Source organism: Anas acuta, chromosome 11 (assembly GCF_963932015.1).
Source record: "Anas acuta chromosome 11, bAnaAcu1.1, whole genome shotgun sequence".
In the NCBI taxonomy this organism is placed as follows: domain Eukaryota; kingdom Metazoa; phylum Chordata; class Aves; order Anseriformes; family Anatidae; genus Anas; species Anas acuta.
In genome coordinates, this window is record NC_088989.1 from 14628922 (window position 1) to 14652057 (window position 23136).

General features: G+C 40.4%; 2 protein-coding genes and 4 non-coding genes across 18 annotated transcripts in view; 1 reads left to right on the plus strand and 5 right to left on the minus strand.

Annotated features, from left to right (window-relative positions):
• Window positions 1-275: 275 nt before the first annotated feature.
• GNL3 (G protein nucleolar 3) lies at window positions 276-9119 on the minus strand. The gene is made up of 15 exons (XM_068694730.1): window positions 9000-9119; window positions 8809-8867; window positions 8439-8576; window positions 7666-7779; window positions 7417-7497; window positions 6775-6910; window positions 5761-5864; window positions 5305-5440; window positions 4680-4767; window positions 4133-4316; window positions 3342-3484; window positions 2598-2734; window positions 1653-1864; window positions 1320-1401; window positions 276-1236 (listed from the first exon to the last, which is right to left on the minus strand). The coding sequence occupies exons 1-15, from the start codon at window positions 9010-9012 to the stop codon at window positions 1148-1150; spliced, it is 1716 nt and encodes a 571-aa protein (XP_068550831.1). The 5' UTR covers window positions 9013-9119; the 3' UTR covers window positions 276-1147.
• LOC137862783 (small nucleolar RNA SNORD19) lies at window positions 3763-3838 on the minus strand. The gene has a single exon (XR_011100521.1). It is a non-coding gene; the product is annotated as a small nucleolar RNA SNORD19 (small nucleolar RNA).
• Window positions 4391-4468, minus strand: LOC137862785 (small nucleolar RNA SNORD69). The gene has a single exon (XR_011100523.1). It is a non-coding gene; the product is annotated as a small nucleolar RNA SNORD69 (small nucleolar RNA).
• On the minus strand, window positions 4869-4942 carry LOC137862784 (small nucleolar RNA SNORD19). Its single transcript, XR_011100522.1, has one exon. It is a non-coding gene; the product is annotated as a small nucleolar RNA SNORD19 (small nucleolar RNA).
• Window positions 6643-6715, minus strand: LOC137862782 (small nucleolar RNA SNORD19). The gene has a single exon (XR_011100520.1). It is a non-coding gene; the product is annotated as a small nucleolar RNA SNORD19 (small nucleolar RNA).
• Window positions 9105-23136, plus strand: part of PBRM1 (polybromo 1) — a 59566-nt gene continuing 45534 nt past the window's right edge. For 2 of the 13 annotated variants that reach the window (XM_068694723.1, XM_068694713.1), the window contains exons 1-11: window positions 9149-9245; window positions 11042-11164; window positions 12233-12388; window positions 13216-13313; window positions 13721-13868; window positions 16289-16423; window positions 17155-17271; window positions 17820-17888; window positions 18637-18735; window positions 19162-19247; window positions 21765-21863. In XM_068694723.1, the coding sequence (XP_068550824.1) occupies window positions 11126-11164; window positions 12233-12388; window positions 13216-13313; window positions 13721-13868; window positions 16289-16423; window positions 17155-17271; window positions 17820-17888; window positions 18637-18735; window positions 19162-19247; window positions 21765-21863 (1046 nt within the window). In that variant the 5' untranslated portion in view covers window positions 9149-9245; window positions 11042-11125. Of the gene's footprint in view, window positions 9261-11041; window positions 11165-12232; window positions 12389-13215; window positions 13314-13720; window positions 13869-16288; window positions 16424-17154; window positions 17272-17819; window positions 17889-18636; window positions 18736-19161; window positions 19248-21764; window positions 21864-23136 lie in introns of all 13 variants that reach the window. The other 11 variants (XM_068694714.1, XM_068694722.1, XM_068694721.1 and 8 more) reach the window with 9 other exon arrangements.

Consider the following 23136-nt stretch of genomic DNA (forward strand, 5'->3'; position numbering starts at 1 on the left):
AGACAAGCAGTGAAAGGCTCAGTGATTCATGATCCGAGGTACAGGGCAGCAGAGAGGTAAAGGGCTTGTGTACGTGTGTGAGTATGGTTTCAATATTGCTTTATAATTTAAAAAAACTTCCACCTTCTCATCTCATTGTATACACTGTCTATAGTTCTGGTATAGCTCTATGCTGCTCTCTGGTTTGTTACTGATCCTTTCTTTTCCTGGCTTCTTAAGAACCATTCCTGTCAGTGGTTATTTTAGCAGGCTTGGATAAAAAAAAACAAACAAGCACAGATACAGACACGTGCAGTTTAAGATACCTAGGAGGCATGGATGCCTCTACATACATTTAAAGAATATGTATCAGCTACCTCTTTCAGTGCAGCTGGGGTAATGTTGCCCCAGTTTTGCTGCAGACTGACTAAAGTAACATCCTTATTACACAGAAGAACATGCTTTGCTTTACAGTTACCAGTTGCTACCATATTTCCATCAGGAAGTATGTCTTTTATTCAAGAGCACCATAGGAACAAGCTCTTTCCCCTCTACTGAAGACAAATTACTGTTACCATAATCCCAGTTATGTCTCCCTGTGAAGCTACTGCGCTTACAGAGAAGCGCTTAGATAAAATACCTTATGTCTAGCTGAAATAAGTAGTATTTGCCAACCAGCTTTTACCTGTGAAAGTTGTATAGTTTTGAAAAATACTGAAAACTCACTTAAGTCACGCTCTAGGGATACAGTCTATAATCCTCTAGGCAAAAAGATTAACATTTTTATGAAGGAAACATGAAAGCTTGCCCTAAAATTTAATTGCTGAAAAACTATGGTCACATTTTTAAAAGAAAGCAACGTGGGATTTATCTTTTTGAAAGATCTCTTTACGAGGCACAAAGAATGGACTAACATAGTCTTTTTTTTTTTTTTTTCAAATAGTCTTTTTAACAGGAATTAAAAGTATACAGCTTAAAGGTCAGCTTCCTAGAACTATACAAAATCTGGAATTATCTAGAGATACACAGCATTATCTACATTGTTTGACACAGTAATTGTGAATGTTTGCAGCTCTGCTATGAGGCATTCCTATAACTTCTGTAACAGAAGTGTTTGACTGGTCTGAAGGCCAGTAACAGTCTCCAAGCCCCATCTTTGGGCATCTCATTACACATAGTCTGTATTAAAATCATAGGCATCGTCTTCACCTGCTGACTTGTCCAAGCTGAGTGATAGTGAACTGTCACATCCACTTTCTGAGAAGAGAAAATGATTTGTTAATGAACTGAAATGTAAGTGGTAGAGTACTAGAGACTATGCTACAGGTTTTTACACAGACCTGCTAGCTTGTTTTCTGAAGTTGCTTGTCTTGCTTGTTGTTTTCCAAGCTCTGCTTTCCTGGTCATCCCAATTTTGCTTTCCTAAGATTGGAGAGGTCACACAGAAGAGTTTACTCAGACATCACTAATGAGATCTCCTATGCAAATGAAATAGGATTGATGATAGCGTAGATGTTCCCTTGTCAGGAACATGCTGACTTACAAGTCTGTTTTCTTAATGATTACTGCTGGTGGCTCTGCAGCACCTGTATGTTCTGTTTACAGCAGGAAACTAACAGGCTACTTGATGTCAAGGTCTAAGCAGGTAGCAATTGAATGAAACCCTGATTTACCTCTTTCACATCCTCTTCTTCTTCTTCTTCTTCCTCTGCCATGCTATCTTGCTCATCAGTTTCCATGAAATCATCTTCCTCTTCTTCCTCGCTTGTTTCCAGACTCTCCCACTGTGATGCTTCCCCTACCACTTTATTTTCCTGTATTTTCCCATTTGTCATGCCAGCTGACTGGAAGACAATGCTGCTTGCTGGACTAGGGTATTTTAAAGCTGGGAAAGACATACAAATTGTCTGTTAAGTCACTGTTAGCACCAGGTATGTCTACCAATTAAAAGGACAGCCACCCACATAAGCAGGGAGAACAAATGGCTGCAAGTTAGAGAACAGGAAGTTCCGCACTGACATGTGAAAGAACTTCACGGTGAGGGTGATGGAGCATTGGAACAGGCTGCCTAGGGAGGTTGTGGAGTCTCCTTCTCTGGAGATATTCAAGGCCTGTCTGGATGCCTACCTGGGCAGCCTGCTCTGAGGAACCTGATTTGGCAGGGGGGTTGGACCCAAAGATCTTTCGAGGTCCCTTCCAACCCCTACAGTTCTGTGATTCTGTGAAATGCAAATCATCCAAGAGAGTACCTTCCCCTGACTCATCTAAAAAAACTGCTAGTAGGTAAAGTACTTGGATTTGAGTGTAGATTGTGCTGAATAAAAATGCACTTTGTTGGCCTAACTAGGAAATAGGCCAAAAGATCATTGAAGGGCACCTAAGTACCACCTATTTAGAAGTTAAGTGAGATGAGCAGAAACTAAGCACTAGCGGGAGTTCACAAGACAGCATATAACTCCACTGTTTTGTTGCATGAGAATCCATTTTGTTCTCTAAGGTTCACGTCTGCTGCATATTTACGAAGTTGTCATACAAACCCTAGGATAACTTTCGTTCATGATCTCTCATTGAAACTGCTACCACTGCTCTTACTGGTACACTACAGTAAGAAGTCCTACCTTGAACAGTAGCGTTGTTTTCTTCTTCTAGCTTCTTTAAATTAAAACCCTTCTGCATTTCAGCTATTTTGTCTTCTGTAAGGTAGGGTGGTAGCATCTGAGATCCAGGAGGTTGTGAATGGTAGCTTATTTTAGCTCTGTGAAAATAAAATATCAGCTTTAAAAAACAAACAAAGCTAACATGATTAAATCATTATGCTTAAAAATAAAACCCAAAGCACAAACCTCTCAGACTCCTCAACCTAACTAGTAATTCAATATAATTTGTTTAGCAGGTAAATAGCTGATTGTATTTGACTCTGAAGTTGTCAGTAACATAATTAAATGGACATCCTACTCTTAAACAGATGAACCACTTGAGCAAGGGAACTATTCATATGCAATTAGTCACTGATTCCAAATTCATTCATTCCACGCTCAGGGGAATACAGGAACCACTGCAGTCCGCAACAGTTTAGTGAAAAGCAAAGAGGTCAGCAAACTGGCTATAGAGCTACATGTAATTTGCTTTGACTCCCTCCATGTATAGTTCGTTACTTCAGAAAATTATACATTGCTAGTGTTTTCTAACTCTGTTATCCAATCCAGCTTTCTTAAAGTAAAATGCAGGAAAACCAAAAGCAGCCCCTCCTGTCTGTAATTGCTTCTCAGGACTCAGTACTTCTGCTGTGTAATCACAGCTGGATTAACAAAGTAAAAATCAAAAAGGTCAGCAGCACAAAGCATAACTGACAGTATACATACCCTGTCCAGTCAGAAAGTAGTAATTTGGCTATATTCTCTATGTCAGGAACGCCTCCCTTTTTCAGCATACCCCTTTTCTGAGCAAGTAAAGTTAAAAACTCTTCAGTGTTCCTGAAATCCGGGATACTATAGAACATCATTACCTAGTGCAAAAAAAAAAAAAGTGCAATCAGAAGACCACCCAGTTTTCTCCTAGCTTTAGGATTAAAAAAGCAAATCAAACTGGGTTACGAGGAAGAACAAATACATAAAGAGCAGCTTTTTTATTGCGTATGGAATATTACCAAGCAAAACATCCACTTTGTCAACAACTTTTATCTGCTATTCACCCGCACCAATAGGTGAGAGACAACATGCTGATTTGTGGCGAACCAGTCAGCATAGAATTGGATGGGGATTAGGCTTTGGTTAATCTACTTGAAACTAGAGTGAAATCAGAGTTGGATCTGAGGTCTTCAGTGTAATAATAAGAAGCAATCAGAATATCCTCATTTTTCACTCTGTGATATTATTATGAGATGTTCTTTAAAAGCAGATTTTTTTTTAAATCAGTAAAGTCATGGGGAAAACAAACTGGCTGCCAGGATCCTGACAGGCTGCATCTGTCTTCCATGTGTATTGCTGAAAGATCACACTTAGCGTCGGATATACTAAGCAAAATTTGTCACGTTGTATGGTAAGGAGAAAACAGTGCAAAAGCTACCAGGACTAACCGAAGTGAAATGAACTTTAAGAAAGCTACAGAGGAGTTGAATACAGTCAGAAATACAGAGAACAATGATGGAACTCACCTGCTGTTTACTGCAGTGATTTAGAACTGCATCCACCGCTTCAACCACGTCTATTGAGCCTGATCCTCCAGCATCTATGATACTTCTCAGGGCCAGAGTTAGGGTGCTGTTGGCACGATCTGCAACTATACTTGGACTGTCCAACATCTTCATCTTTTTATCAATACGCACAACTTGCATGCACCTATTCAGAGAGAGAAATGTGCTGTATCTGAAGATAAATCAACCAGCAAAAGACTGTTAAGGTGAGGGAATCAAGCCACAAAGCTCAGCGTTGGACTGAATGCACTTCATACAGAGTCAGTTTCAGTGTTTTCTCATCATATGCTTTGTGTCAGAAGTCAAAATGCACAAGATGAGCAAGTTTATGCACTGTATTCTCCTGTAACAACCTGCATCATAGAAAATGTTATCTTTCATCCTGACAAACTGGAATGTCCATTTAAAGCTGTACACAGGCATGCTTTGACTGCCCAACCAAAACATAAGGTAATCAGAATACAAGCAGGAACAGGAAAATGAACAGCTTTTATCAGACTGAGCTTACTTGGTAAGACCTCTTCCTAGTCCAGCGTTGCAAACACGATTTTTTTTAATACTGTTGATTATGCTGCTCTTCCCCACGTTAGGGAAACCTGAAGAAAACCACATAAGTCCTTATAAGTTAAATAAAAAAAAACTCAGCCTGTTACAACGATCAAAGCTGCTGCTTCCATGTATCTTTGGTAGTATACGACTTCAGTGTGAGATCAGAGTTGGATCTGAAGTCTTCATTACAGAAGTAAGACAAGGTTGGTATCCTCATTTCTCACACTTGGCAATAAAAAGGACATGAAAGACATCATTGAACATCACATGCAGATGGAAGGAAGGCAGCATAGGCTGTGTGGTATGTAACCTCCTTCTCCTTTCCTTAAGCTGGTTTATCAGTTAAGGCCTCGCGCAATGTGCCTTCCATAGATCACGCATCCCACGCGTGTGAAAGCGCAACACAGACCACTGTCAGCTAAAATACTACAACAGTGAGTCTCGATTGGAAGTAAGAAATAAGTCTTGAGTAAGAAGGCCCAAGAGGAAGTCATGTGTTGATTGTTTCACCCAGTTCATAATACAAGATACCAAAGCTTTACGGGAGGAGAAACAACATTTCTGCCATCTCTCCAAATCCTTACCTACTAACCCAACCTGAATAGCTTTGTCTTGAGTCCTGCAGTGCTCTTGAAGAAGTTTCAAAAGGCATTCGCTTCCAAAACATTCAGTGTTTCTTGATAAATCAATACGTGCCCTTTTTCTTGAGAAATGCTCCCGCTACAGGATTCAAAGAAAACAAACAACATGGTCAGGCTATTTAGGAAGAAGGTAAGTATGTATTCTTAGATATATTCATCTACTGTAACATTTTCAACTCCTATACTCCATTAGCTGATGTTACTGTGTTCTTCTAAACAGATGGAATTAGTTTAGTAAGAAATTGGCTAAGATGAATCTACCAGTTAAGTGACAGTAAAAAGGTAGCCATCAAATACTTGAAGAAAAAAGAATGTAAACTGGCTTATAGGGTTTGTTCTTTCTTTCTTACTGGAAAGATGTATGACTGTGTCACTTTTGAGAGCCTGCAGCACTCTTACCATAGTCCTGTCTGTCGTCAAGGTTGATGATTTAAAAGCAACTGTTGGAAATTCCTTCTTCAAACAATCCAACCATTTCTCCAAGTTCTCCTTAGGTACTAAATCTGGAAAAAAAGAGCACAGTCCTTTCACTCTTGTGAATGCTAAATATCACTGCATGGGGAAAATGTAACACGGAATCAGGAACCAGATTGTACCTTGTACACTTCTTTATGACAAATAATGCTTAGCTGAAAGTTTATTTATTTATATGCATAGCTCTAGTCAACTATTAGGTAAGTTCCCCAAAGCCATCCAGTGGCCACAAGTCTTGGTCTTCATTTTCTGTCTACAACAGAGCTACATTTTCAGTCCCTCTATCAGGTTTTAAGTGTTGGAGTCTTGCTAGAAGGCTCTCTATGGTACAGAGAGTGATGTTACACAAAGAATTATCTCCTCATCCTTGCAAAGGATGCTCTAATATACAGTTGCCTTTGCTCTTACTATCACGCTTGGTATTTCGCCCTACCCCCCCAATGATAACCCAGTAATTTGCAGCCTTTTCAGCTGCATCTGTTTTTTAGGTGAGGTCTTTCCTCCAGCAACAGAAGAGAGACAATACTTCTAGAAGCCAAATCCTAAACACAACCATTGAGCTGATTTGCTGATGCTTTACCTACCACTGCCTCAGGGGGTACTAGCACTGCAACCTCTCCCTTACCTACATTCACAAAAATGTTAAAAATAGTTAGATCTCTAACTTCTCTTGGGTTTAGCTGAGACTGGCCAATGGCTTCAGATGAGTTATTGCAAAAGGGACTAATGAGTGATTAGATTACCTGTCTACAGCGTTTTCTTAGCAAAGCAGACTATAAGGTAGAAGAAACATGACCCCTTCCATAAGGCAGTGAGCTCAGAGTTGGATCTTATGACTTCAGTAGAATCTCAGATTCCTTTAAAATCTTCCTCATAGCTCACGTACCACAGAATTACCCAGTGACTGAGTGACACTTCAAGAAAACCTTTGTTTCTTACCAATTTTGTTCAGAACCAACACTAGCTTTTTGTCTCCTCCAGAGCAAGTAATTGCTTGCTCCAGCTGGGGACAGCGACAGCCCATTGGATCTCTTGCATCCAAAACCTCCAGAATCACATCTGAGGCTTCTATCACCTAGGTCAGAAACAATAAAAAAAGACTCAAATACAAGATGACAGACAATTTGACAGATAACAGCTCTGTAATAGCTTAGCTGTAGCCTACGATGGTGACCACAAAATGGCTGCTAAGTGAGGTTTCATAGGACTGTTTGGGCTCCTTTCTTCTGAGCTACAAATAAGAAAACTGAAGCATTTTTCACCTTTTTAATGTGAAGGCAAGAAATCCTTTGACAGGAAAATTTCATTACTAGAAGAGCTCTGCAATCGGTCACTATGTACTGACATTGGCTCAAGAAGTCTAATGCTTCAAAATGCTGGATGTCTCAGTAGCTAATACCAGACAAAATTGAAGCCCTCACAGCTTCCGTTAAAAATAAAAAAAAATTGCTCTTCAGCGTTGGAGTTTATCACAAGCAACTTTTATACTCTCTAGCTGTTGCACAGTAATGTGAAAAGGAAAATAACAAATTGTTTCATTTCTGATTCTCATCAAATTATATAAAAATAATTGAAGCATACCTTCTCAAGCTCACTGTGAAGTGATTTCTTTGATTTTTTATGCAGCACTTCTTTAGTATTTGCTTCAGATTTGGTAGGTTCCTGAACACAAGTAAAAAAGAATGGGAATGATTTAACTGAGAACTGGCGTATTACACTTGTGAGCATATACAGCCCGAGAATGTAACGTAACATATGACTTATGAAGACAGTTTCAGTATGACTTTATTGCTTCTATGTGTGTCAATCAGAATCATACCAGACACCTACCGTTCCCTCTGTCTGTTCCTCGATTTTGGCTGCATTCTTTTTAGCATCAAGCTTCCTCCTCTTTTCAAGTTCTTTCTGTCTGTCAAGCTTCTGCTTTTGTTGTAGTTCTTCAAGCTGATGGCAAATAAGCAAAACCCAAGCCATGTAAAACATATCTGAAGGTGGTAAGACTGTTTTTTCTTCCCGCTTACTTATTTCTGACAAAAATACCTCAGATGGCCTGGTTAGAAGCCAGGTCTGTTTTAGTAACATTGGGAACTTTTTGGCATTCTGTCCTGAAAAGGATAATACTGCCTCCAAGTACTTCAGTAGCAGAGGCAATATATCCACCCGCTAGCCCCCGAAGTAACAGCCATGCAGAAACAACATTTCAACTGACAAAGGATGCTGCTTTTCTTGCCATTTTGTTGCAGATCCTTATTTTGTGAAATCTTTTGCATAGTCATGCAACGCTGAGACTTAACTCACTGCATTTGGATGGGACTTCTACGTATCTTAGCATCACTGGCAAGTCCGATTACACTAGAAATGCCACTTCCAGCATGCTTATACACAGTGATGAAGACTGTGGTTAAAAATTACGAGAGCAACTTGCCATGTGGTGCGTATAATGGTGAATACAGAAATGAAGCACGTCTGCTAGGCCTACTTAGAGCCCAACCTAAGCACACCTCTGGCTGTGCACATGCGCACACAGGTAAGGCACGAGGCTTCCTCTGAGAAGGAAGGGAATGGTGCCAGCTCTTGCCCCGTTCCCACAAGGTGCATTTTACCCTCTGCCTCCTCTGCTCTGCTTCCCGCAGGAGCGCCTCCTTGAACGGCGCCGCGCCGGGCACGCTGGGGTCCTTCTTGGGCTTCTTGCGCCCGCGCTTCTTGGCCTCCTTCCTGACTTTGCGGTGGTGCTCCCGGATCTGCGGGCAGAAACACGAACGTTAGTGGAGATAAAGTAGAAAATAAATAAATAAATAAATAAATAAATCCCTCGTGTTCGTGGATTTAGAGACAATCGCGCGCCTTTGGTGTCGGGGCCACCTCGAGGGGCACCGTGAGGCGACGCCGGCCCCTGAGGTGAGGCGAGGTGGGGTGGGATGAGGTGAAGTGGGGTGAAGTGAGGTGAGGCGCAGCCCCCGTCCCCCCGCTCACCTTCTTCTGGATCTTGTACCGCTTGTGGCAGCTCAGCCGCTTGCTCGCCTTCCGCAGCCCTGCAACGCACCGCGCCCGTCAGCCCCGTCCCCCTGTGTCCCCCTGTCCCCAAATATCCCCGCACGCCCCCTCCCCGGCCGCCTCGTCAACCCCTGCCGACCCCCCCCCCCCCCATCGCCCCGCTCCCTCACGCGGCCGCTTCATGGCGCCTCCACCGCGCTGCGCACGCGGGCCCCGCGCCCCGGCCCCTTCCTGCGGCCGCAAAGCAGCGCGGCCCCGCCCCGCTCCGCCCCGCCGCGGCTGTCGCACGGGCTCGGCGCGGTTGGCGGCCGGCCGGGCTTTGCGGCAGCGGCGGAGCGGGGACGGGGAGGCGGCGGCGGCGGCGGCGGAGGGGGAGCGGGAGCGGGAGCGCGGCCGCGGCGGGCGGAGAGCGGCGGGTGAGGAGCGAGCGGGTGAGCGCTGAGGAGGCCGGGCCTCGCCTCGCCTCAGCGGGCGGAGCGGGGAGGCGGAGGGAGGCCGGGAGGCCGCTGCCTCCCTTTGTGTGGCCGCCGCACGGCCGGGCCCTGGGCACCGAGAGCCGGGCGCCGTGCCCCGGGACGCCGCGCCTCGCTGGCCGTTGTCGGTGGTGCCTCAGAGGGCGGTGGGGCAGCTCTCGAGCCCTGCTCCCCCCCCGTTGTGCCTCGTCCCAGCAGCTCGGGGCCCGCCCCGGGCCGCAACGGGCCGGTCCCCCCCGGGGGACCCCGCTCGCTGCCCCCTCCCTGTCCCTGGGAAGCAGGGAGCGGAATGGGGGCGAGCGCCCCGCGGGCTCGTTTTGAGGGTAAATGCGTGAAAAGTGCTCGTTTGGAGAGGTCAGCCCGGGTAATCCCCGCGGCAGCCGGGCTGGTACGGCTTTGGCTTCCCACCTGTTGTGTGTATGTGTTGGTGTAAATATACATGAGGGCGGCCCTCAGAATTTCCTATAGAGATCCCAGAGCCATCCAGGTTGGGGAAGACCTCGGAGATCGCCAGGGCCAACCCCCAGCCTGCCCTGCCGGGTGCTGTCACTGAGCCACGTCCCTTAGCGCCACCTGAATACCCCCGGGGCAGCACTCCCAGCCGCCCTGCCACCCCTTGGCCGCCCTCTCCCTGAATAAATTCTTCCTCCCACCCAATCTCTGGTGCAGTTCGAGACCCTTTCCTCGTGCCCTGCCACTTGTTACCTGAGAAAAGGGACCGAGTCTATGTGATGGGCCGTTTTTTTGGGTGGTGTGAGCAGGAGGACCCTGAGCTGCCGTGGTGTAGGAGATGGGGTGGCGGTGGGCGTTCTTGGTGCGACCACGGAGGGACCTGGGAGACAGCAGTTACATTGCAGAAAATTGAATTATTGATTCCCGCCGTGTCTCCTGGCTTTCTTTCACTGCTGAGGACTTTTGTTTTCTGGTGTGAGCCGTTTGATGCTGCACCTCTCAGATAAAAGTTAGAGGCGGTGCCAGGCGCCGCGGCCGCTGTCCGGTTCTTGAATCTCCCGCTCGGGGAGCACGGAGCTGCGCTGGGTGTGCGTGGTCTGAAAACGTCCGGAGATCTGAACGAGGAACCAATTCCCCCTGGGGGCTGATTTTTGTGTGGTTGTATGACCTAGATAAAAAGGAATCGTTTTTCCATAAAGTGGTTCTGTATGTTGTATGTGGAATTTATGGGGGAAAAAAAATCAGACTTGACTGCTTGTACATTGAAATAGATATATCTTTAATGAAGCTGCTATTCACTTAATGTTTCTTGCGTATGAGGACAAAAGTCTTCACTTTGAAGACTTGTACAAGTACATCACCACTAGAGAGGCTAACGTGTGTGTTTTGACCCTAAACATTCTTGTATTATCACTGTACTGCTCCGTGTTGTGCAAGTTCTACTGCTTTCTAGTTTTTACTCTCAGGTCAGATATCACTTCTGTTTACTCCCTGCTCTGCCTGATGAATCATTGCCTTACAAGTGGCTGTGAATTCTGCATTATGTATTCAGAAACATTAGAGAAATGTGTTTTTTTTTTTTTTTTTCTGCAAAAGTTACAGAAATGCCTAGTGTTCTGTCCACAAAATTACTTTGCAGAGTTTCTGCTAAGCTAAAAAAAGAAGTTAACCTTGTGCTTCTTGCTTCTTCTCCGTGTTTTGAATTACTCAATTTGTTCTTTGACTTTAATTATCTGTCTACTCTCAACTTTCTTCTCTCTCTCTCTTTCCTTGTTCTTGTCTTTCAGTTTTGACTGTACTAACACCATTGCTGATTTGATACTCTTAGCGTGTTACCTTCTCGCAGTATCTGTACTTGGCCATCAGACACTATGAGGAGGCTGGCTTTTCGAGGTGCTGGTTGTACTCTGGTAAATCTGGTAAATTATTGATTGTATGTGCACCATTCTCTCCATTCCTCTGCATTCGGCTTTTGCTTTTCCTTATCCTAACCGTTAATTATTCCTACCTCATGTTTATTCATCTCATTTGTGTGCTCAAAATTAATTCTGTCTCTAACATAAATGCTCTAATGCAATTATGTTGTGCTGCCATACCTTGTAAGATCAGCTGAGTACTTGCTAGAATAAAATCCCTTGATTTGGTTGGAAAATGGGAATAAGCTGGAACAGGTGAATCTATTCTGTCCTCAGCATCTCAGACAGCTACAAAAAAAGAAAAAAAAAGGATATTTTTATGATGCTGTCACTAGAAATTGGGAAGGAGACAACAACTTGTTCTGTAAATAACCATCGTTGTTGGGCAGTGGCTATTCATTTGCCACTGTTCGTGTTGATAAATTAGAAAACATGACCCAAAAAGAAGGTGAATTTTTCCACTGCTTGATGATTGAGCCACTTGTCCTGCACATGAAGCGGGAGCAGTAGTCCATACGATAGTCCAGACCTTTTCTTGGCTTGAATCTAAGACAAGGTATTCAGTAGCAGTTTGAACTTTAGTTTGTCATCTGTCATCTTCATGGTGGTCTTTTTATTTTGTTTTGTTTTTATGATCTGAGGTAGGTGAAGTGCTTTTCCACCCAAGCTGAGCACTTCTCTCTGTACAGCTCTTTCCTTTAAAATAGCAGTTCTTGTTCAGTAATCGTGCATGGGATGAGGAATCGAAATGTAAATGGTTCCAGAACGCGTCCTCGTGTCGTCATATCCTCCTAAGAGCTGCTAAATACAGCTGCATCACTGCGAGCCCTGGGCTATCTGACTTCTGCTGTTGGTGACTTAAAACTGCAGGGCCATTTTGACCTCCCTTTAGTCCTGCCAATTTTCAAGGAGGAATCTGGTGTTTAGATATGGTTTAACTGAGCTGTGGTATATGAGAAACGCATAGGACCTATGATAAGGCATAGTTAGCTTAATAGCTAGATCTCATTGGAGGGTTTGGGTGCAATGTCATGAGTTTAAGAACATTTCTCTTCATTATAGAAGAAGTTGGATTCCATGGGTTCCAAGAGGCGAAGAGCAACCTCGCCGTCCAGCAGCGTCAGCGGAGGAGACTTTGATGATGGCCACCACTCCACAAACGTACCAGGCCCCAGCAGAAAGAGGAGGAGGCTCTCCAATCTCCCAACTGTAGATCCTGTTAGTACCTTGTTTTGCACAAGTTCTTTCTCCTGGGGATGCTGTATTCCCATCAGGGAAATGCTGGATTGTAAAGTAAGCTGTGCTCTTCACAGCGTACGCTTAGAGGGGCGAGTGCAGCCAGAGCATTTCAAGCTTGCTGCACATCTGATGGTCGTATTTAGCTGAATTCGGTGTGCCCTGGAGCTTGCTGCCCTGGCTAAGCTTTGTTTAGGATTCAGTCAGCTTTGGCTTGTTCTTAGCTGCCCCTTTTCATTTTTTCCTTTCCCATTTTCCTTTTGCTGCTTTTCTTTTTTTTAGCTGTTGATTTTAGTAGATGGAAATAGACTGGAGAGAGAGCTGAAATAATAAGGTGCAGAAATTGAGAGCTGTGTCTGAATAGAAAGCGTAGAGAGAGACACAGGTAGAGATTGCTGAAACATACAATGTCTTTGTTCTGCATTTGAGTTAGCAATCTCATTTTAATTAATTGCAGGGCAGAAGAACCCCTTTTGTAGTTCTGTGTCTGTAACTTGCAGAGAGTTGTGCTGAATTAACCTACGTTTTGGGTGTTTCACCTAGAACTGACACTGAAAGAAAGATCCCCATGTTAAAAAAAAACAAAAACAAAAAACAAACAAACAAACAAAAAAAAAACTCTCCAAAAAAACTCCTGCTGTACCTGGCATGCTTGCCAGGTATTATACTAATGTGTGAGATATGCCAAGTTCTGCTTTAGAGCATGATGTACGTGGGCAGCTTCCCTTCACATTGTAAGCAGGCTTCAATTAGTTACCTCCTTAAAGTCTTCCTCTTTTTAAAATCATCTTATTGTTCTTGCATTTTAGATTGCTGTATGCCATGAACTCTACAACACCATCAGAGATTACAAAGATGAACAGGGCAGGCTCCTTTGTGAGCTTTTCATTAGGGCACCAAAGCGAAGGTAAGATCTTGTTCTTGTTAAGTGTTGAACCTTAGATGTAACCAGGGAGCAAACGTATTGAGGAATACGTCACCATTAATGGCTGTAAAGAAACTTAAGCTATGTTTGTCACAGCCTCACAACAATGTTTGATCTGAGTATTTGAGTGCAATTACTCAAGGGGACATCCTGATGTTGGTGCATGGTTTTTGGTCAAAAAAGGGTTCATTCTTTTTAATTGAATTCATTTTAGGTATTTCTTGTGACAAATAAGTTTGCTAATAGAACACTGTCTGGATCTTTTAGCTGTAACAAAAATGTATTGGAACCGTCTTTGTTTTATTTAATCATAGATATGCATAAACTTCAGTGCCGTGGTTTTGATTTTACTGCTTAGAATATAATGCCTATGTTTGTCCTTGCAACAGAAATCAACCAGATTATTATGAAGTGGTTTCTCAGCCAATTGATTTAATGAAAATCCAACAAAAGCTAAAGATGGAGGAGTATGATGACGTGAATGTTCTGACTGCTGATTTTCAGCTTCTCTTTAACAATGCAAAGGCTTACTATAAGGTAAGGAAAATATATATAAGGCTGTCCTTGTTTGCATATTTTTCCATTACGTTGACTTTATCTTTGTGTGATATCTTGCTATAGTAATTTTTCTGTGGGGATACTATACAACAGCATGGTTAGAGTCTTTATGTTCTTTTCCAAAACCAAAAAGCAAAAACAGAGAAAAATACTGTTCTGTCAAAGCCTTCACATTTTGCAAGATATTCTGTGTGACCTTTTGAAATAGATTTTTTTTTTCCTCAAAAGGAAGAGTTTATAAATAACAGTGAGTATACAGAGAGGTTATTGAATCTGTCTCTTTCATCGGGCACTTACTAAAATGAAAAAGGCACATTGATTACTGTGGTGACAGATGGTGAGTATATGTAATGTTGTGTTTCACCAAGGCTGCTGCCTCCTTGTCAGTTCCTCCAAACTTGGTATGCATTGTGTTTCAGATGCTGTTTATGGGTTGCATTGCAGTTGCCGTAAGGAAGGAGAGAAAAACTGGAATAATCACATTTAGTGGAAGCTGTATTAATTACATAAAATAGTGATATTTATGTAATAGTGTAATAGTGATAATAGTGACTGAGATGATATGCCAAATTAAAACTTTGCTGCTAATATTGCCTTTAACATATCTGTGTCTTTTGGTGGTGGTCCAAATGTTTGCTTTCTGAATAACCCAGCCAGTGTAATCAGGTGACATTCAGAAAAGCAGTGTTTATTTTGTGTTTGTGCATATTCATAGCTTTTTTGAAAAAGAATCAGATTTATGGATTAATTCATTTATACATCGTGGTTACAGTAGGAAAAAGCACAAAGACTTCAAATTCATCGGGTACTCCTGAAGTTTTGCAAGGCACTTGCTTCCCCTTAATGTTGTCTTTTCTGTTTTTTTTTTTGTTTGTTTGTTTTTTACACGAGGATAAGAAATGATGGCAGGAAACAATGACTAGAATTGTACAAAATGCGGGATGCCATTGCCTACCAAATACTGGGCTTAGAATTCTGCCTGTATTGTAAAAATCTTGCATGTAGAATAGGAAACGGATAGCCATCTTTCAAGGCTGTAGGAATGTTGATGCTGCTAGAAAAACACAGAGTTGAGAGGTGAAGGTATGGCACACAAACATAACCTCATCTTTTTTTTTGTCTTATACCTTATCTGAGCAGTTCCAATGACACATTTAATATAAGGAAATCTGATTCATTAGCAAGGTCTTTGTTGCAGTAGGTACTTTATTGGTAATGTTAGACTACAATGGAAACCTTAGGTTTTTTAGTATTTTCACTCAAGTTATGCTTTTGAGCATCTTACAGTAAGGAAGAAGGGAGCAGACTAGCTTTTAAGCCTGGTCTTCATAACTTAGTCTGATGTCTAAAGAATATTTAAATCCATCAAGGTAAGCTTAGGAATAGTTTTCCTGTTGTTTTCTCATCTGTATTCTAAGCTGTCAGAGACTGAGTGAAGTAGAGTGTAATGAACAATAATAAGGAGACATATCTGCAACAACACCTGGAACAGGCTGTGGAAGGGGAAAGGGAAGGAAAAATACAAAAGTGGGAAAGCAGACTTTTTTCTGGGTAATTTTCTTAGTCATGTTAATAGGCACATGCTTGTCTGTCACTACCAACTCGGTATTTGCAAAACTTATTTTGCTGACTAATCTAGCTCTTCCCCAAAATATACATAGACATGTAACCAGGTGGCAGCATGTTGTCAAATTCTTTGGCATTTCACAGTTAATACCAAATTATGGAACAGTGCAAATCATTGCAGTGTTTACAGAGGTATTTGCACATCCATTGGCGTTGTTTGGTAGAAATTAATTTTCAAGTGCCGTATAAGAGCAGCAGTATTGTCTTAAATCACGTTTCATAGAATTATGTCCTAGAATGGCTTGGGTTGAAGGTGACCTTAAAGATCACCTAGTTCCAACCGCCTGCCATAGGTAGGGACACCACCCACTAGATCAGGTTGCCCAGGACCTCATCAAACCTGGTCTTGAACACCCCCAAGAACGGGGCATCCACAGCTTCTTTGGGCAGCTTGTGCCAGTGCCTCACCACCCTCTGAACATTTCTGGCCATAGTGTTAGCATGTTTTAAATATTAGAACTGATGTGCTGCAACAAAAGCTAGTGATCTCTCAGGATTCATATAATGTGCTTGTCTAAACCTCTACTCAAGTAGTTTTATTGCTTGGTTTTCCCAAAGGCTTAAATACTTTGAGGTGATAGACCTTACAATTTCAAGTGCTTATTACCATTCTTAATACCTCTGTTAAAGAACAACTCAAGCAAGTATTTCTGAGGTTTTTCTATTATTTAATACACTTAATGCATTTCAACTAAGAATTTATGAAATTTCCTTCAGATAGGAAAATTCTGAATTTAAAGAATGTTTATATTGTTAATTTGTTTGTTTTGCAGCCTGATTCTCCTGAATATAAAGCTGCCTGCAAATTATGGGAGTTGTATTTGCGCACAAAAAATGAATTTGTTCAAAAAGGGGATGCTGATGAGGAGGATGAAGATGAGGAAGGACACGAACAGGGCACAGAACTAGTAAGTGTGGTTGTGACAGCTGCAGCTGGAGAAAGTCATGCATGGCTCTGTATGTCAGCTGACCCTGAGAAAGAGCTTGGCCTCCATGTTTGGAAAGGCATTCAATCTCTTAATGGTTAAATTACGCTCCAAAAGATATTTTATACACAAGTTTAGTAGTTACCGGTTAATTATTTCACAGCATTGTGTGTATGTTACATTTTTGTCTAGCAAAAAAAAAAAAAAAGATGTTTTCTGATACGGATACATGTAAAATGCGGTTCTGGTTCAGGTGAAATTAATATGATGTGTACTTGATATCATACCAACACTGAGGTTTGATGCAACCAAGCTTTATGTCTAATGGTACAGTTTTCCAGTGTGGGTCCCATTCAGTTAGTGCAGCTGTTCCTGGAGTGTTGTATAAGCCAGATATGACCATAGGAAGTTTGGGTTTGTCTGTTTTTTCCTGTTGTTGGGATGCATGTTTACATGCTGTTAGAACAGACTTGATAGCCAACAGTCATGAAACGTATATCTGGCAGTCCGCAGTGTAAACATGAAATTAAAGTTTTCTCGTGTTTCACCCAAATGCATAAACAATAGTGTTTTTCAAAGGTGCATACATCTTTTATAGCTGTTTTTTTTTTTTTTTCTGTCTTTGAAAAATTAATTCATATATTTCAATGCAAATTGAAACACTGTACTTTGGCTGTTATTGAAACTGCTTGTGATTTAATTTCTCCTATTAGTCATCTCCAGGTTACCTCAAGGAGATTCTTGAACAGCTTCTTGAAGCTGTAGCTGTTGCCACAAACCCATCAGGACGCCTCATAAGTGAACTGTTTCAGAAACTTCCATCTAAAGTGGTGGGTATTTTAATAGTAATGATTTCATTCTAAGTTTGAAACATGGAAATTTCCATAAATCCACCATTATGCAAAGTCTGGGGATGCGGTACTTCATTACTGTCTCATTAGTGGCAAACTCCAGCTGTTTTTAGAGCTTCTTTGCTCCTGCCCACTCATTCCCAGCCCTGTCATTGCAGATGGGGGTTTGTCCTGTTCTGCCAGTTTAGTTAACTGTTCTTCTTTGGTTGAGTTTTTAATCTTTTTACATCTAAACTCATTTTTCTTATCCAGGGTGTGGCATAACAGGTTTAACCAGCAAAACAAATAATTTGAAGACCATTACCATGTACATGTATTTTGCTTGCAGCCAGAACCGTTTCATTTCATCAATAAACTGATGTAAAGTAATTGCAGATATCTGCCTTAGATCTGACTCTCCAAATTGATGCCTGCTGCGATGTTTATGAAATTTACACTGTTCTTACCTGCATTTAATTTTTGCTAATAGCTCACAGAATGGCTCACAACTGTTTGTAATAATAAATATTTTTTTTTTTGTTTTCCAGCAATATCCAGATTATTATGCAATAATAAAAGAGCCCATAGATCTTAAAACTATCGCACAAAGGATACAGGTACAGTAAGCTTATTAGTATATCATAGAACACTTCCTTTTAAACAAGTCTGAAATAAAAGTGATAAAAGCTAGAGTTAAAGTGGATAGGAAAAGCAGTGCATTTTTCCCTGCTACTGAGAAATAGGAACGCTCTGCTGATTCGATGTTCTTTCCTGGCTTAATGCTGCTGAAATAGCTGTGCTGAAGGTCTAGCATTGTAAACCATAGTGTGCTGGCACTGAGCTTGAATCCTAGGTTACTTGATGTTTAATTGTGTAAAGTAATTCCTTGGCAAGTACTATTGACATAAAACATCGATGTATTGAAGTGTGGTCATGCATTATCATCACCTCCTTCTGCTCTAGTGCTGAAAATAGATGTTTTGTACTGATGCATTTTTTGATTTGCTTTTCCAGCAATTTGAAATACTGTTCTGTAATTCTAGCATTTTGTGTAATAGCAAAGAATAACACAAAGGCTAATTGAACTAGAGAATAAAGGTGAAATAACATGTTGTCAGAACCCTTCAAAATTAAGATAATCTACTGTATTAATTTTTTTTTCCATCTTTTACTTAGTGTTCGTATCATCAAGAAGGACTTAGCACTTCTGTTGTGTTTTTTTCAAAGTACTTACCTGTTTTTTAATAAATGTTCTCTTTATTCTATAAATGTTGTCTTTATTCCTTATGAATTCTCTTTGCTTTTGACTTCATTCTCATGCTGTCTGAAGATTGTCAATAAGCAATGCTGCTTTTTCTTGTGTAGAATGGGACTTACAAAAGCATTCATGCAATGGCCAAGGATATAGATCTTCTCGCAAAGAATGCCAAAACCTACAATGAGCCTGGATCACAAGTGTTCAAGGTTAGTTTTGGCTGTTAATAGTTAAATCAAAGTTCAGATTATCTCAGGAAATGAGTTACATGACTTCTTTGGAAGAATGGAGTATCCCGTTACTTTTGTGATTGACGTAGAAATGGCTGAAACTACAGGTTAAAATGATAGCAGTAATCAGCTATTAATCTCTTCATGGATCTCAGGAACTGTTTGTGGTTTTCATCATAAGCTTAAAAATCAGAGTAATGCATTCTTTGCATGGTTCTTGAAGATCCTCTTTCCTTTATCTGTATTTTTATGACCAAATTACGCCTACAATCTCAGGTAGTTAAATTGTTTTATATCTAAATGTATAAAAACAAAAAACTCATTTTTGTTTTGATTTGAATTGCTCTAGCTGAAAATAACATTCTTTGTTTTCAACTTTAAACAAAAAATTCTTTTAATTGACAGGATGCAAATGCAATTAAAAAAATATTTAATATGAAAAAAGCTGAAATTGAACACAGTGAGTTGGCCAAGTCAAGTCTCCGAATCAGGTACTGGAAATAGAGTTCTCTTTATAAACTCATGAAAATCTCTGTAGATATTCCCTTAATTTTGCTGTGGCAAATATATGGGGAAATGTTTGCTTGCAAACTCATTTTATTGTTATTTTAAAAGTTATAAACCACAAAATGGCTTTCAAATAGGAATTTTTTATGGAAATACTTCTGTGGTGAAATATTTCTGTGGTATGCTTGATTGTCAAAAAGAAAAGTGTAATCATCTCTTTTAAGCTACGACCAACTTCCACCATATGTGTTTGTAAGTTAATAATGGAAAAGGAATGGTGAGGAAACAGTTTCTTTGTTTTGTTTTGATGTAGAAAAATGATGAGCATTGTTGAACCTTATTAGGGCTTGAAACACAAGAACTCACAATTAGGTAGGGGCAGAAACACAGCAACAAGACCACAGGCAATGGGTATGTAGAATAAAGTTCATATTATATAAACTCTTATTTGAAAATCTGTTTCTGTCTATGAAAGAGGCACAAGACACTGAAGATCTGGACTTACAAATCAGAGGAGTAGAATTTGGGTCTTGAACAGGCATGTATAAAATACTGCTGATCGTCGTATTTATTTCACAGATTTTATTTGGGAAATGGTGCTACCTGTGAAAATCCATGGTGTACAGAGAAGTGATGTAGTCATTATAGATTTTTTTTATCTGAAATGCAATTGGATTTATTCTTGTATAGATTTTTACTTCTGAGTACCAGTCAAAAGTAAATTTAAATACTGTTTTCCAGTATGAGCTGCATCATTTATCCAGAAAATAAATCAATGTCTTGCAAGTCCTCCAAGGAGTTATCAAACTCTTTCTAGGATAGACTCTGTATGTATATGAGCTCTTTAGTAGCACTTGATACTAGAAAATAAATCCTGTTCATGTCCTGTGAAGGTTTGTGTGGTATAACTGAGAACCCTAGCACTCCCTTCTTTTACTGAAAGGCAGGTTTTATTGTGTTGCTTTTTTTTTGGTGGTTGGTTTTGTTTTATTTTTCTCCAGGAAAATGTTTAGATAGTGTTAGTCCTGAGCAATGCGTTTAATACTATTATGTGTGAAAGAAATGAAATATAAAAACAGAAACTTTGTTAAGGAGTGATTCTTGATGTATATTCTAACAATTTCTCTTAAAAGTATGTGTGGTACCAGAAGATCTTGATTCTACAAACATGTAATGTACGTAATGTATTTGATGGAATACATACAGCCCCAGAGGTTTTCTATATAGATTGTGGCTTTTATTTTTTCCTTACTGCATTGATGAAGCTCAGGATGTCGCAAGTTATATTTAATTTGGTGACTTAACTGTTTTTCTTCAAAATAATGCTATTTGCACAAAAAGGGATGACAGATAAATCACACTGATATTTGTTAGTTGAATTCCTCTCTTACACTGCCAACCCATTTCTACTTCTCAGCTCCTTTATTCTAGATGTTCTTACATTCTCAGTGGATCTGTGAGGCCTGAAGTAATCTGAATGTCAGAATAATTGACGGCTCCCTTCTTTGTTTCTGTAACTTGGCAAAAAATATTTATTTGTAGTGCCTGAAACAGGCTATAATAATACTGAACTGCTTTTGTGTGTGTGTGTGCAGTTTCTTTTGTTGTGTTTTTTTTTTTTTTTTTGTTGCTGTTTTTTGTTTGTTTGTTTGACACCAAAAAAGAATGGGTGAGAGGAAAGTGTAGTGAAAAACCAAACCTTTCACCTGCTGTTCTGAAGCATTTCACTGGTTGCTCTTTTTATTACACCATTGTTCTTTTTGTGTGTGTGTTTTTTTTGCTGAATCTGCATCACAGAATCATTTATAACAATTGTCTCAACAGGGGGTCTCTTTTACTTATTGCTGATTTTGGTAAAATACCCCCATAAGTTCATTTAATTTATTTTATTTTTCTTCTGGGTTTATGTCCATTTTAATTTGTCTTTGGTGGATCATGCTCCAACTCCTCATAATGCTACTAACCAATGTCCTGCAGCTATGTTGCCTCAGTGTCACAAGTAACCTCGCTCTGCCAGCGCAGAGTTCTTTGTATCCTTTGTCATACTAAATTGCTCTCTGTCAGTGCATTTAACTGTCCTCCCTTAAATAAAATCACACAATAAAGTTGCTTGACAATATGCAATGTCGACTATTGGTAAAACACGATGGATCTTTATGATTAGCTTTATGTGGATGCTAAGGAACATTTTGCTGGCTGCTTTCGCTGCTGTTGTAGGCTGAGCTGTGTGTATAGCTATTAATCCTCAATCTAAATGTTACCTCCTCCTGACTTTTTATAAAAACAAAATCAATATTAAAATGCTGGGGCCCTAAATGTATCTTAGTGTTACTTTACTTTTGGCTTTAAAACATACATTATTTTTTTAATTCGTTTCTGGACCTTTTGTCTGCACTATCAGAGTAAGTCTGTAAACAGCTATATTCTTGCTGCATCTTTTCTTGGGTCTAAGGCGGGCCTCTTTTGTTCCCCTTTCCTTGGCTTGTCTCTTCTACCTTAAGGACTCCATCAAATTTGACTGCTTCCAAGCTGACAGGTCCTTCCTCACAGGGTAAAGGCAGTGTTGGTGATGAGAGAAATTCTTCTAACAAATATTATCGGTAAGTAAATTGTGGACTTGGAGGAAAAGCTGGGTCATCATCACATGAAAATACTGATTTATTTATTTTTTAATTTCAGTTGGGAGTGCTCTTCAATGATCAATAGTGACTTCAATACTTTTGATTTCAAATATATTTTAGTCATATTTAGTGTGGTTTGAGAAGTTACTTTGCTGTAATTGCTCTTCTATGTTTGATTTTAGATTTAATGTTTGAGAACACCTGTCATTAAATACTCCTGTGTACAATTATTTCATTAGAAATGTTGTGAAGATCAATATGCTAGCCTTCATTACAAAATAAAGCAGGTGAAAAATCGCATATAAGTAAATTTGTAAATCTAGGCAAATAGTATTTGGAGGCTGAAAATGAATAAGTAGGACTAGATAAGAGATGGAAGATGGAAACCAATAAAATAAAAGCCTGTAAATAGCAAGTATTGAATTTAGGATGCACTTACAGCAGACTTACTGGGTAGACTTGCTTACTAGAGGCATTCTGGTTTGTTCTTTCATTCATCAGTTGAGAATTTTGGTACGTATCAGAGGTATTGTCTTCAGTCTAAGAGTTACTGTCTGGAAGCAGTACTACTCCCGGCAAATTCTTTGTGTGTACTCTTGAAACCATGGCTGAACACTCAGCAGCAGCAAGACTCTTTCAGGTGTTGAGCATTTGTATGGAGTTGGTGTCATTTTAAGCAGCATATCCATTTTTTTCCCAGACTTGACTGCTCCTGCAGGGCAAGACTGAACCCACTTATGGTGTGAAATGCTGTGTCCCAGGTTTGGGAGAAAGAGAATGATGCTGAAGAAGGCATCGTGAGAACATAATCACTTAAAAAGGAGAGAAGATGCTTCACGGGCAGGCACTTTGTGTGTTGAAAAACCTCAAGTAGTGCTGGGGGAGAGAGAGAATTAGGTGTATACAGCTTAAAGCATGCTAGATTTCTTCGTGTAGACAAATCCCTATAAAGTGAGGTTAAATAACAGTGTTATTAATTGGGAGTATAATTAATACTTGTTACCCTTCCCAATTAGTAATTCAAATACTCAGGCATTCAAAGTTGGACAGGATATATACAGCTTGAACTCTAGCTTTCTGATTGCATGTCCAATTTTTCAGTTTGAAGGACCACCCCAAAGGAGGCAAACTCATGGGTCATTAACAGTTTCCCTTGCTAAGCTCTCCATATATATTTTATTGGCATATTCACATCTGTTTTCTTGATAATGTAGGTAACTGTCATGAGTTCCATTGGTTTACTTACACACTC